Consider the following 14,001-nt stretch of genomic DNA (forward strand, 5'->3'; position numbering starts at 1 on the left):
TACTATTTTCCATAGGGGTGGGGCCAGTTACATTCCCACCAACAGTTTAAGAAGATTCCTTTTTCTTCCATCCTTGCCCACACTTGTTTCTGGTCTTTTTGATATGAGTCATTCTCACAGGTATTAGGTGGATTTTTTGATGGTTTTGAGATGCATTTCACATATTATAAATGATGAACATTTTTCTCATATGTCTGCTGGGCATCTGTAGTCTTTTTTGGAGAAATGTCCATTTAGTTCTCCCCGATTTTTGGTTTTTTTTTTTTCTCTCCTTTTGTTGAGTTCTTTGAATTCTTTGTCAAACTTAGACATCAGCCCTTTGTCAGATGAATATTGGACAAATATTTTTTCCCATTCACTGGAATGACATTTTGTTTTACTGGTAGTTTCTTTCACTGTGTAGAACCTTTTTAGTTTGATGTGGTCCCAATTGTTTATTTTTGTCTGTCTGTTTATTTTACTGGCTACTGGATACAAATCCACAGAAACATCCCTAAGCATATTTTGTGGCATATTCTGCCAATGTTCTCCTATGTATTTCATGGTGTCAAGTCTTTACATCCAAGTGTTTTTTTTTTTTTTCCATTTTGAGTTAATTTTTGTATTTGGTATGAGATATTACCTTACTAGTTTCATTTTATTGCATGGTCTGTCAAGTTATCCTAATAACATTTATTGTAAAGATTTTCCTTTCTCAGTATACTCTGAGATCCTTTGTTAAGCTCTACTCTCCATATATGTGTGGATTTATTTCTGGGTTCTTGATTCCAACCCATTTGTCTGTGTGTCTTTTTTTTGTTTGTTTCAACATTATATGTTTTAATTATCATATCTTTGTAGTATACTCTGAAGTCTGGAAGTATGATGCCATGATTCATCCTCATTTCTTGTCAGATTTCTTTGATTATTTGTGATCTTTTGTGGCTCCATATGATTTTTAATAATGTTTGTTCTGTTTCTTTAAAGAATACCATTGAAACTCTGACAGGGATTACATTGAATATGTATATTACTTTGGGTAATATAGCCATTTTAACAATGTTAATATTTTGATCCATAAACAGGGAATACCTCTCCACTTATGGAAAATAGTATGGAAATTTATCACCTTAGGGTAGGGTATTTTTTTCATAAAAATATGAAAAATAGATCTACCATATGATCCAGCAATTCCATACCTCGGTATCTACCCAAAGAATGCAAAAATCACTAATTTAAAAGAATATATGCACTCCTATGTTTATTGTAGCACTAGTTACAATAACCAAGCTATGGAATCAACCAAAGTGCCCAAAGACAATTGAGTAGATTAGGAAGGTCAGTGTATGCACACAATGGCATACTACTTATCTATAAAAAATGATGAATTTTTGTTATATTATGACAACATGGAGTGGAGTGGCATATGCTAAGTAAAATAAGTGGGAGAAAGACAAGTACTAGATGGTGACACATGTAAAATATGGTGAGGAGGGCAAAGGATCAGATAAAGCCAAGCCTATAACATACCCTAGAAATCTGACTGTGAAATTGAGGTTACCAGAGGAGGCAGAAAGGAAGGAAAGTAAAATAGGGTGGGAGGACAATGGACTATCTTGGAGGCCTATGGGTGCTTTGTGGTTTGGTAGCAGCAATACCTGAAGGTGGTGACAGTAAACTAAACAATGGAGAGAAAATAAAACAACAACAACAACAACAACAAAAACAAAAACTACCAACCAAAAACTTCCTGGGAGCAAATGCCACAGAAAGAAAATAAATCTCCAGAACCCAACACAGAAGAATTTCTCTGCTTGACACACAAATAATTCAAAGAGCCATAATTAAAAACTCAAAGATAGAAGATGGAGAAAATGAAAAGAAAGCTATTTGAAACATAATTGATGAACAGGCAAACAAGATTGAAACTTTAAAAAAGAAAATACAGGAACTGAAAGATGTTAAAATATCAGTGGAGGATCTAAAAATGTTCTGGGAAAAAAGCCACAAAATTAGAATAGATGACAAGGAAGAATAAATCCATACTCTTGAAGATACAGATACAAAGAGAACCAAAAAGAAAAGGAAAGAGAACACAAAAGAAAATAGAATGAAGAAACACTATGAGAATTATATGATACCATGAGGAAAGATTCATAGGCCCCAGAAGAAGAGAGAGACAAGGAAATTGAAAAATTATTCAAGGAAATAATTGAATAGAACCACCCAAACCTGAAGTTGGAAATGAAAATAAGCATACAGGAAACTAGAAGGATTCCAAACTAGCATAATGAAAGGAAAATTACAGCAAGAAACATAATAATCAAGAAAAACTTATCTGACATTGAATTCTCTGAAGAAACACTACAGGCAAGAAGAGAACACAGTAACATATACAAAAACACGTAAGACAAAAAATGCCAGTGAAGAATAATTTATCCTGCAAAGTTCTCCTTCCTTTATGAGGGAAACATATGTACCTTCCAGACCAAAAAGGAAAAAAAAAAAAACAAAAGTATTCAGAAAGTTGCTACCACTAAGCACCCATTCCAAAAAAATATCATAAGATGCCTTAAAATCCAAACCAACAGAGAAATGAACTAGAAGAACTGAACAATATACTGAATGGAACCACAAAATGGTGAATAAAATGGCAATAACAAAGTTACATGTATCAGTAATCACACTAAATGTAAATGGACTAAATTCACCAAGCAATAGACATGCTTATTTCCTACTGACATAATGTTTCCTACTTTCTCCAGGAACACACCTAACTAAGCTCTAAAGATAAACATAATTTGAAAGTAAAACATTGGGAAACAATTCTACAAGCAAATATTCCCCAAAGGAAGGCAGGGGTGGCCATGCTTATATCAGATAAAGTATACTTTGAACTAAAAATGGTGACAAGAGGCATAGATGGACACTATATAATGATAAAGGGAAATAGATACCAAAAGACGTAACACTCATCAATATATACTCATCAAATGAATGAGCAACAAAATACATTAGATGATTATGATTATCTCTGAAATAGGTATTAGAGAAAATACATATGTGGTAGGAGACTTCAACACATCATTCTCATGAATGGACAGCTCAATGAGATAAAAATAAACAAGGACATAAGACCTAAATAAAGATCTAGATCATAATGGGCCTAACAGACATCTACAAGACACTGAACCCCACCCAAACCTATACACATTTTTTTCAAGTGCACACGGATCATTCTCAGAGTTGATCACAAGACAAAGAAGTATATGAGATGGAAATTATACAAAATATCTTCTCTGACCATAAGGGTGTTAAACTGGAAATTAACTATGAAAACAAAGTAAGGAACCCCCTCATTACATGGGGAATGAATAACATGCTACTGAAAGACAACTGAATTAATAAGAAAACCAAAGACATAATTAAAAATTACCTAGAGACAAATAACAATGAACAAAATTTTCCAGAATATATGGGGCACAACCAAATCAAAAGCAATTGATGGATTCAGTAAAATTCAATAAAATTCCAAAAATAGCCACTGCCATTTTCAAGGAAATTGAACAAATATTGATGAAATTCATATGGAATAACAAAATCTTGAAATAACCAAAGCTTTCCTGACTAAAAGGGGGAAGAAAAGAGGTATTACAGTCCCAGATTTCAAACTATACTACAAAGCCATAATAATAAAATCAGCATGGTACTGGAACACAAACAAGCACAGAGACCAGTGGAATCAAAAGCACATAAACAAACACATATATGGCCAACTAATGTGTGACAAAGGAGCAAAAAATATACACTGGAATAAGGTAAGTCTTCAATAACTGTTGCTGGGTAAACTGGACTACTACATGCAATAGAATGAAACTACTCTATTATCTCACACCATATTAAAAAAAAAAGTCAAAATGGATGAGACTGAAAGTAAGACCTAAAACCATAAAATATATGGTAGAAAATATAGGCAAAACGCTTCATGACATACACCTCAGAAACATCTTTGAGGATTCTTCTCCAGAAGCAAGGAAAACAAAGGAGAAGCTGAATAGTAGGGACTACATTAAGCGAAAAAGCTTCTGTCTTGATGATCTTTAATTTTTATTCTTATGAATATAACATGTAGGTTTCTTTTTCTTCCAAACTCATGCAACTTATTTTTCCTTTTCACCTTCAGTTATATCCACTATGTTTCTAGTTAGGTAAAAATAAAGATAATTTTTGGGGCCTCCCTGGTGGCGCAGGCAGTTGAGTACTGCATTGTGAATCTGTTTGCAGCCTCTGCAGCATGTGTTCAAGTCCCAGCCGGCCAGGGAGATTCCCACATGGCGCGGCAGACCTCTCCTGTTGTGCCCACTGCTCTCCTCAGCAGTGCTTTCAGACTGTCTGCCTGTTCTGCTCCCCAATATGTCTTGGGTGAATCCTCTCAACCTCCTGGATCTCTGGCCTGTACCCCCAGCTATTGCATAAATAAAAAATAAATCTTAAAAAAAAGATAATTTTCCTAAACGTCTAGACTTTATTTGAAATACATATTTTTCATACATCTCCAAAACTCTTTCAATACTATTTTGCACACTGTTGAACATATGCATTGATCTATGACATTTATTTTCCTATTTGAGTTTTCCATCTTCTTCTATTCTACACGTGTTTCTTTGTGTCTGTTGTTCAGATAACATACTCATATGGTTTCAGCTACTCACCTTTGTTAGGCATCTCTTAGATTTTGTATGATATAAGATCTAAGGCATCTCTTAGCTATTTCTTTCTCTTGGACATATCCCCCACCCCTTTTTGGAAAAGAAAGCAAGAACGTCCTACATTGTAGCACTTCTTTGGAAGGTTATCTGTTAAATGATATTTTCAGACATGCTAGTTCTCAAAATTTTATTCTCCCTTCACTCCTAAATTGCATGGTTCACCCCAGGAAATGGTGTTCACACATGCACAGTGGCTGAGACCAAGACCATGAAAAATGCCCCATTTGATGAGCTACTAAAGGAAAAAAAAAGACATAATGGAGAGAAATTTCATTTAAAACAGTAAGAAGATAAATAGGACAGTGCTAAATCAGAAGTTTAGTTAAGCTAATGGTAGCAAGAAAGAGCAAGAATAATTACTATGTACACCTAAAGACAAAATATTTGTTTTAATAATGGAAAGACAACTTGTAAATTTATCAAAAATAGTTTATTTGAATTTTGCCATTTTAAGTAATTGGGTCAGAAGCTCTTTTGCAATGGACTGAAAAGAAATTGTGGAGTTGAAAATCTGGAGTTGGCTACATCATTGGAAATTTCAGGGGCAGAGAATGACTAAATGGAATAGAGAGGGAGGTGTGGGGTCTGCTTATTTTTCAAATCGCTTAAATTTTTCATTTTAGATTAGGCAATTATAGCCACAAAACAAAAGAAAACTGTGATCTAATTCTGGCAGTCATGAGGAATTCAGAATCATGGAAGGCGTTGAGTCTCTATAATGTCATGTACTTGAAAAAAAAAAAAGAGCATTAGTGAAACAGTGGTTGGGAAAGGCACTGGAGGACAAGAAAATTCACCCCCTGAATCTGGGCAGGTAGGAGACAGAAACAGATGACTTCCACCTATGAACATTATGGATAGCTTGGTGTTGTCTAGTGAAAATTGTATTTTTATTAAGAAAAAGAGGAGAGTGTAGTTGTGTGTGTTAGAAGATTGTAAGAGCTTTTTGGAAAAACTGGTGACTACACATAAGGGTGCAATCCTATATTTAAAAAAAAATAAGCAAGGATGTTCAAAAGCCAAAATTAAAGAAAAAGGATAACAAGTAAACATATTGGAAGGAAATGTTATATTTCCCCACCCTCCAAACAGGAAGCGGTGGGCTTCAGAGTGGGGCTGGTAGAGGCATTCAGTGGTGAAGGTTATAGAAGTCTATTCCATGGAGACTTATTGTGAAGAAAGGGAGTGGGTGTGAAGGGGCTTATACTTAGAAAGACAAGCATGCTTATCAATGGCTAAGGCAGGCAAGGTCATAATAGTTGCACAAGAACTGGGCTTCCTTAGCAGAATTATTTTAATTGTTTGTACTAATAGGTTTACTCTGGTTCATGGGTTTATCATGGAATGTTTTAATTCATCTTCTACTACTTAGTCTCTTAGATGTGTGGGATTTAAGTCAGATCTAGGAATGTCTTATAGAGGTAGGTCCTGACTGGCACTTATATGAAGAAGAATGGCATATCTGGTTGAAAATGAATGGGAGAACAGATAGTTCGATAGATAGAGGGATAACTTCAAACTGAAAAAGAAAAAGAGAAAAACTGTCAAAGTTACCCAGTGGCTTATATTACCTTAAAATAGTGTTTCCTTAAAGGAATTAAAAAAAATTTCTAATATTTAATTCTAGACACCCTTTTTTACCAATACAAAAATCTAGAATCTATAAATGAAAATCTAGATACATTTAGTTCCAAAAAGATTTAGAAATCTGTATAGCAAAGATACATAAATTAAATAAATACATAAACAATAGAGTTGGAAAAATGCCACAATGCAGGGGCAGACAAAAGATTAATTTCTTTGATTGAAAAAGAGAATCTTAAAATTTAAAAAGAAAATAATGCACAATAAAATAGACAATTCCATCCTTGAATTTTTGGAGGTATATTCAGAAATAATAGGAGGTAGGCCCCATGGGTATGCACTAGAAATAGAATAATATTTCTTCATAATATAAAATGCCTTATTTCCTTTGAAAACATTAGGATACCCTCTAATGCAATTTGCTTGCAAATACTAATGTGGTAATACTTGTTTTCCACCTCAACAACTGCCATTAGACTCCTTGCTTTTATTAAAATAAAATGTATTCCACACAGAATGCCAATACTCTGTAGTTTTCAACATGCCAGGAATACCATAGAAGTATTCTTTGGCTCATGGAGCTCAGATTTATCCAAGCACTGAAAGCACATAGTTAAAACATCAGGTATTATTTAATTAGTATTCTTTCTTTTATTTTCCCAGCTTCAGACCTCTGAATTTACCTCATGGTAAAATTTAAGTTTCCATGAACTTGTTTGTGATGAGTCACTATTACTTGTGAAGGGAGTTTTTTTAGTATTTCTAATTGTTGTCACAGAAACTAAGATTATATTTTCTATATTTATAGTATCTATATCTAAGAGCTGGGAAGACTTTGGGGACCTTAACCTACCAGTTCTTAAAATATTCTTATGAAGAATGGGTAAATTAAATCTTAGTGCACATTTTGCAGATGAAAAAGCAGAGAGGATTTTCCTAATATTATTTCAGAATCAGGGTGTGAGGTAGCACAGAGTCAAGAATGGAGTCAGGCAACTTTAAATGTTTAACATGTATAGTAATGCATTGTGCACTTCTGTGATTCAATTATGAAATTTTAGGGGCAAAAGTAATAAAATTTTTGGGCCAAAATTAATGAAACATTTTAGGAAAAAAGTGTCCTATTTAATTCTTAAAATAATAGACTGTCACTTGCTTCTTAACAGCTTGACCTTCCTACAAATAAATAACAATATAAGAGAAAGACCAACAATCTATGTAAATAAATTGATTTGATTAAATTGTTTCATTTATGCTGATTTATAGGTATATGTATTGTTTTCAGTGAAAAATCAAACAGGCAAAAGTAATGAAACAGTAATTTTATGCTCATATTTTATTTTCTCTCTGTCAGGAGGGCCTTGTTTCTAAAAGTGGAATCCACCTTAGTAATAGTACATACTTTTAAGACTAATGGGATTTCTGTTATACTTCAGAAGAGTTGTCGGTGTATCTATTCTATATTTCTCTTCTGAAAATGACACCAAAAATATGTCTGGTTTGTCACAAATGGGGTTTATTATTTTCCCTTTATCTACATTTTATTGAAAGTTCTATTGAGAGAGAGTCCTTCACAATATAACATTTTTAATGACAGATTTTGTCTTTAAGTATTATAAACACATCATTCCATTTCCTCCTTGCATGTAGGATTTTTTTTTCTGAGAAGTTTTATGTAAGCTTGGTGGTAGTACCTTTATAGGTTATCTGTTTTTATTCCTTAACCACCTATCTCTTCAATTAGATTTTCTTTTTTTAAAAACAGATGTATTTATTTTACTCATACAAGATCTGGGGCACAGGCCAGAGGTGCAGGGGATTAGAGGATTCACCAGAGACAGAGTGGGGAGCAGAACTCTCTGGTTACAGAACCCCTCTGGTTAAGTTTTAGATGAGCCTCTCAAGAGTGAAGCAGGGTACCTGCTGTCATCATCTTAGTTCTTCTGTCTGCTAAACAAGACATTTTGTTTACATATATTTTCATCTCTCATGGAATTAATACTTGGGGCAGATTTTTTTGAGTCATATGGTACATACATGTTTAGCTTTATGAGAAAATGTCAAAATTTCTGTAATTGGTTAGCCACTTTACATTCTCAAACATCAGTGTATGAGCTTTCTGATTGCTCCACATTCTCACAAACATTTTTCATTATCAGCATTTTTGATTAAGCCAATCTCTGTGGGTGTGAAATGACAACTTATTGTTGCTTTAGTTTATACTTCCTTCATGAATATTCACCACATGTTCATGTATTTTGATCTGTTAAAATGTTTTTGTTTAGATTTGTTTTGAGATTTTTCATTTTATATTTTGAATTGTAAGAAACTTCAAATATTGAGTATGTCCTTTGTCAGATATGTATGTTGAGAATATTTTCTACTGTGATTTGCCCTTACATTTCCTAAATTGTGAATTTTGAATAAAAAAATTGTTTTATTAAAGTTCAAGTTATTAATTTTTTTCTTTTATGGTTAATACTTTTATTTGCCTTGCCCATGAAATGTTCACTAGTCTAAGGTTGTGAAGTTTTTTTCATAAGTTTTATTTTAGAATTCTTAATGTTTAGTTTGGTATTGGAACAAAAACAGACACACAGACCAATGGAACCGAATAGAGAGCCCAGAAATAAAACCACACTTATATGGACAACTGATCTTTGATAAAGGAGCAAAGAATATGCAATGGAACACGGAAAGTTTGTTCAATAATTGGTGTTGGGAAAACTGGACCTCCACATGCAAAAAAATGAAACTAGACCACTGCTTTTCACCATGCACAAAAATCAACTCAAAATGGATAAAAGAACTGGACATAAGACCTGAAACCATAAAATATATAGAAGAAAATATAGGTCAAACACTATAAGCCATACATCGCAATAACATCTTTAAAGACTCATCACCCAAAGCAGTGTTAGTGAAGGCAAAGATAAACACCTGGGATTATATCAAGCTGAAAAGCTTCTGCACAGCAAAAGAGACATTAACCAAAACAGAGAGACACCCTACTCATTGGGAAAAAAATCTTTGCACCCCAGTCAACTGATAAGGGACTGATCACAAAGATATACAAAGAGCTCACAGGACTCAACAAAAACAAAATAAACAATCCAGTCAAGAAATGGGTAGAAGAACTTAAAAGATATTTCTCCAAAGAGAAAATGCAAATGGCCAACAGGTATATGAAAAAATGTTCAACATCCCATATCATCAGGGAAATGCAAATTAAAACCACATTGAGATACCACCTTACACTAGTAAGAATTGCTCATATCAAAAAACAAGCAACAACAAATGTTGGCCAGGATGTGGTGAAAAAGAAACTCTGCTACATTGCTGGTGGGAGTGCAAACTGTTCCAAGCACTATGGAAAGCTGTCTGGAGGTTCCTTAGTCTACTAAAAATGGAGCTACCATACTAGAGATGGTTATGGGCCTTTACTTAAAGGAACAGCCAGGGTTGGAAATTAGGCTAAACCAATTCATACACCAGTTCTTTTCCTGCTTTTCTGAGTGTTGAAACAAGTAACAACTCTATCTTTGTTTAAGGTATTTGGAGAAGGGTATTTATTATCTACAATGATAAACTTATAAAAGAAAGCATGCTCATGATAGGTTCTTTTAGGGCATTGTTCATGGGAATGGAAAACTTTTGTGATGTCATTAACCTACCATTTACTAGTTGCATGTTTTTTGCCAAATGACTCTTTTGAAATTTTTTTAAGATTTATTTATTTATGCAAGAGCTGGGGTACAGGCCAGAGGCATGGGAGGGTAAGAGAATTCACCAGAAACAGAGCAGGGAACAGAACAGACAGACAGACTGAAAACACTGCTGAGAGGAGCAGTGGGCGAGATAGGAGAGGTCTGCCACACCATGTGGGAATCTCCCTGGCCGGCCGGGAATTGAACCCACACTGCAGAGGCTGCAGACAGCTTCACAGCGCTGCACTCAACCCACTACGTCACCGGGGAGGCCCTCTTTTGAAATTTTTCTGAGCTTTATGTAGTTGGATATGAGGCATCCTGTGAGTGGCGCTTCTGGTGGCCAGACTATCAGTCTACTGTCAGTGCTGGATGACATACTGGTATCCACTCAATGATATGGTCATGATCTCCGATGGAAGACTTTATGATCATCTCCTGGGACTCTTGATTATTTTCCAACAGCAATATAGGGAGTCAAATAACATATAAACAATATAAATGCCTATCTGATATGTATAAGATATGTATTACTTTGGGGTAACTGACTGATATTTCATTTGTTCGAGTTTAGAAGGTATCGACCAAGTACTTCAAGTATGTTTTAACTTGACTACAGGCTCAATTACGAAATATGTTGGACATGTAGAGATTAATTTTGAAAAAAGAAGCCACAGTTATTAAGAATATGAATGATTCTTGTAGCAGCTACTAATTATATCCAGTCTCTAATATGGAATCATAGAGAACTGTTGGTGTCTGAGAGTTTGAGTCCTCTTGGTAATGATAATTGCATGAATGAAATCAGCATTTGGATAGAGAAATATTCCATATTGAAAAGTAATCATAGCTTTTATATTCATATGTGTGTGTGTGTGTGTGTGTGTGTTCAACAGCTTTTTGGAGACCACAGCGTATTTCTTAATGAAACCAAAACTTGGTGAGAAAGAAGTATCCCCAAATGTTTTCTTCAGTATCTGGCATGAATTCAGCTCTGATTTTAAAGACTTTTGGAAGAAAGAGAACAAGCTTATTCTACAAGAGAGGTAGGTTGTCATTTTTTTTTTTATTTGCACAATGTTATCTCAAAATTACTGTTTACTAGTAGGTTTGTCAACTTTTATAGACTGAATGAAAAAATATTGATGGCCTTCAGCTGGTGTATCAAGTCTAATTGGGTGCTAAAATTTGGGAAAATTTGAGTATTAAGAATCAGCATAGAGGCTGTGATGCTGCAGAGAATAGCTAAGGGGCTGGTTTGTCTGGACCAATCTCTGGTAAGACAACTTCTGTAATGAGGAAACTACACAAAAGCAGACCTGCTGCAATGATGGACCTAATCACCTCAAAAGGTCAATAATAAGGAATATAAAGGTAAGATGAATTATTTTTGCTTTGTGGGTTTTCCTCAATTCATGGGATATTGTCAAAATTTCATCTTTGTATCAAAATTTGTTCCAGATGTCAACAAGAAAGAAGTGACCAATATTTTTTTAAATGAATCTAATAAAATAATATCACTGCCCTAAATTACATATTTTCAAAAATGAAGGAAAACCTACTTGTCAAGTATATGCAACTAAGGCTCTGTCACTGTGATAATGAAATTCCATAGCAGTGTATTAAATATAAACTCAGGAAAGAGCTGGCTGTATCTGGATATCATCCCCAAATAGCCGGGTCAAGTGGGAGAATGAAAAGGAAACATAATCTATACTGTAAACTAAACCTAATGCTAAAACAATTAGTATACTTTCCAACATGTTTTGAATAGCAATAGCTTTGCTTAAGCGCTTTAGAAAACGTAAACCTTAAGACACTTTGTTCATCATACCACAAAATTCCAGTTTTCTGCTTATTGTCTTATTGTCTTCACTTTGTTCTTGCTTACATATAAAACCCTAACTAATTTCCACCTAGCTTTCATTTTCAAGTTGATTTGAATAGATTCTTAAATCAGGTAAAATTATTGCTAATGCATATTGATCATGTAGACCCTTCAACACTTCAGCTTACATTCCACAGCTCTGTCCGAAGACAAAACAATACTATGCCTCTGTGAATAGTACACAGAAAAAAGGAGCTGTTTGAACAAAGGGAAAACACTTGAAATATCCACTCTAAAGATAATGAACTTGCTCAACTTCCAGATGGCTCTTTGGGAGTTAACATAAAAGATGCATTTTTAGTCAAATGCAGGTGAGATAAGAGAGATAATTGACTAAAGATAAACACATTTGGGCCACTTCCACCAGAGTTAGTTTTATATATTGTCTTTTTTTTCCTTACCAGCGAAGCATTTGGAATTTGTAAAATTATAAAAGGAAACTATTTTTTACCTTGGCATATCATATAAAATTTTTTTTTTTCCTTTTAGCCTTACTGGTTCTCCATATACCTGTTTCTTCTCTAACTTAAACTTGGCCTCCTGGAAAAGGGCCTGAGATTCAATACACACAGGAACAAGACTGAAAGATTAGTTCCTTATTTTTGCATTATTGTTTGCATAAAGCTGGGATTAGAGTCCTAAGTGAAAGTGGAAATAGTGGGATTTAGGCATTAACAAAGACAGGACTGATGAAGCTGTGGTTTTAGACTGTTCTGTTAGCACAAAAAGTAAGTATGTGAGTCAGAGCAGTCAGCTGGCATAGCAGTCATCTCCGGAGGTGTGAAATGAACATTAAGTGGACGCACACTCATCTTATTTCTCCTTTACTGCCATATCCTGGTGCAGAAAAGGTGAGATGGCCTCTTGGGGGAAATGGTCAGACTGACTAATTTGGATGAACAACTCTCTAATGACCCTATCTAGGGAGAGTTGTGTTTCTAAGAAAGTCTTATCAATAATAATCCACTATTTTGTGATGATGTTATCCATTTGACAAGACCAGAATTAGCTTTTTTTTTTTTTCCTGTATAAGTATCTCATAAAATTAACCAGATCCTATGTTTGTCATGGACTAAAAATATAGTATGGGCTTATTGACTCACACTGGGTACCTTTACTTTCATTTTTGTCAGTGTTATGAATTGCTAGATTACAAGTGTTCTTTACTGCAGACTTCTCAGCTTTCTAAGTAATTTGCTTTTACTGAGGTGCTAAGAGCACTCGGCAGATGAGAAAGTATTTGTCCTTTGATGAAATTTATTGTGATTTTTGGCAAGTAGACTGTTTTGTAAAGCAAGACCAGTCATTGGTCACAATTGGTTGTAGAAAAATGTATTTTTTAAAAAAAGATTTATTTATTCATGCATAGAATAACTAGGGTGTAGGCCAGAGTTGGGGGGGAGATGAGAGGTTTAACTAGAGACAGAGTGGGGAGCACTGCTAAGGGGAGTAGCGGGTACAATAGAAGAGGTCTGCTGCATCATATGTGGGTTAACTCCCTGGTCCGGGATCAAACTGAGGCTGCAGTGGTAATAGCATGATAGTGCTAAAACTTAACCCCTGTGCCACCAGGGAGGCCTCCAAATTTATCTTTCTTTAGTGCAGGAGCAACTACATGTTTTTCAGGAAACAATGCAACAGGAAAATGTGTGCCCCCTTCTTAAAAATATTTGACAATTTTAAGATAGTGAAGCATAAAATTAGGCTCAAAGCTGTTCAGAGTACACACTAGTTTGACTGCACAAATGAAGCCAACTTGGTATTAATGTAAATTTTATATCAGATTTTCTGTACTTAAATGAGAGGGTACTTCAGGAATATGTTGAGTGCTCTCTGGGACATTGACAGAAAACCAGGGTGTGGTCAATTAAGGTGTTAGACCTCTAGTACAGTCAAAGTAAGTATAACCTCAAGTACCACTACAAACATTTAAAATGGCATATTGGTCCCCAACCCGATTGATGCCTCCTCTGTATTTTTATGCTTGTATGTGAATATTTTGTTTAATAGTTAAATTTATAGCTTAATGATAAGTCATTTTTATTTTATATTATAAAATTATATTATATTATTA

At 34.5% G+C, this 14,001-nt stretch overlaps 1 protein-coding gene across 1 annotated transcript in view; it reads left to right on the plus strand.

Moving 5' to 3' along the window:
- Nucleotides 1–14,001, plus strand: part of FMN2 (formin 2) — a 308,497-nt gene that overhangs the window by 275,067 nt on the left and 19,429 nt on the right. Inside the window, exon 16 of the mRNA XM_037510275.2 lies at nt 10,936–11,085. Coding sequence (XP_037366172.1) covers nt 10,936–11,085 — 150 coding nt within the window. The remainder of the gene's footprint in view (nt 1–10,935; nt 11,086–14,001) is intronic.

This window comes from Talpa occidentalis, unplaced genomic scaffold (genome assembly GCF_014898055.3).
Source record: "Talpa occidentalis isolate TD23 unplaced genomic scaffold, MPIMG_talOcc4v2.1 talOcc4.14, whole genome shotgun sequence".
NCBI lineage: Eukaryota > Metazoa > Chordata > Mammalia > Eulipotyphla > Talpidae > Talpa > Talpa occidentalis.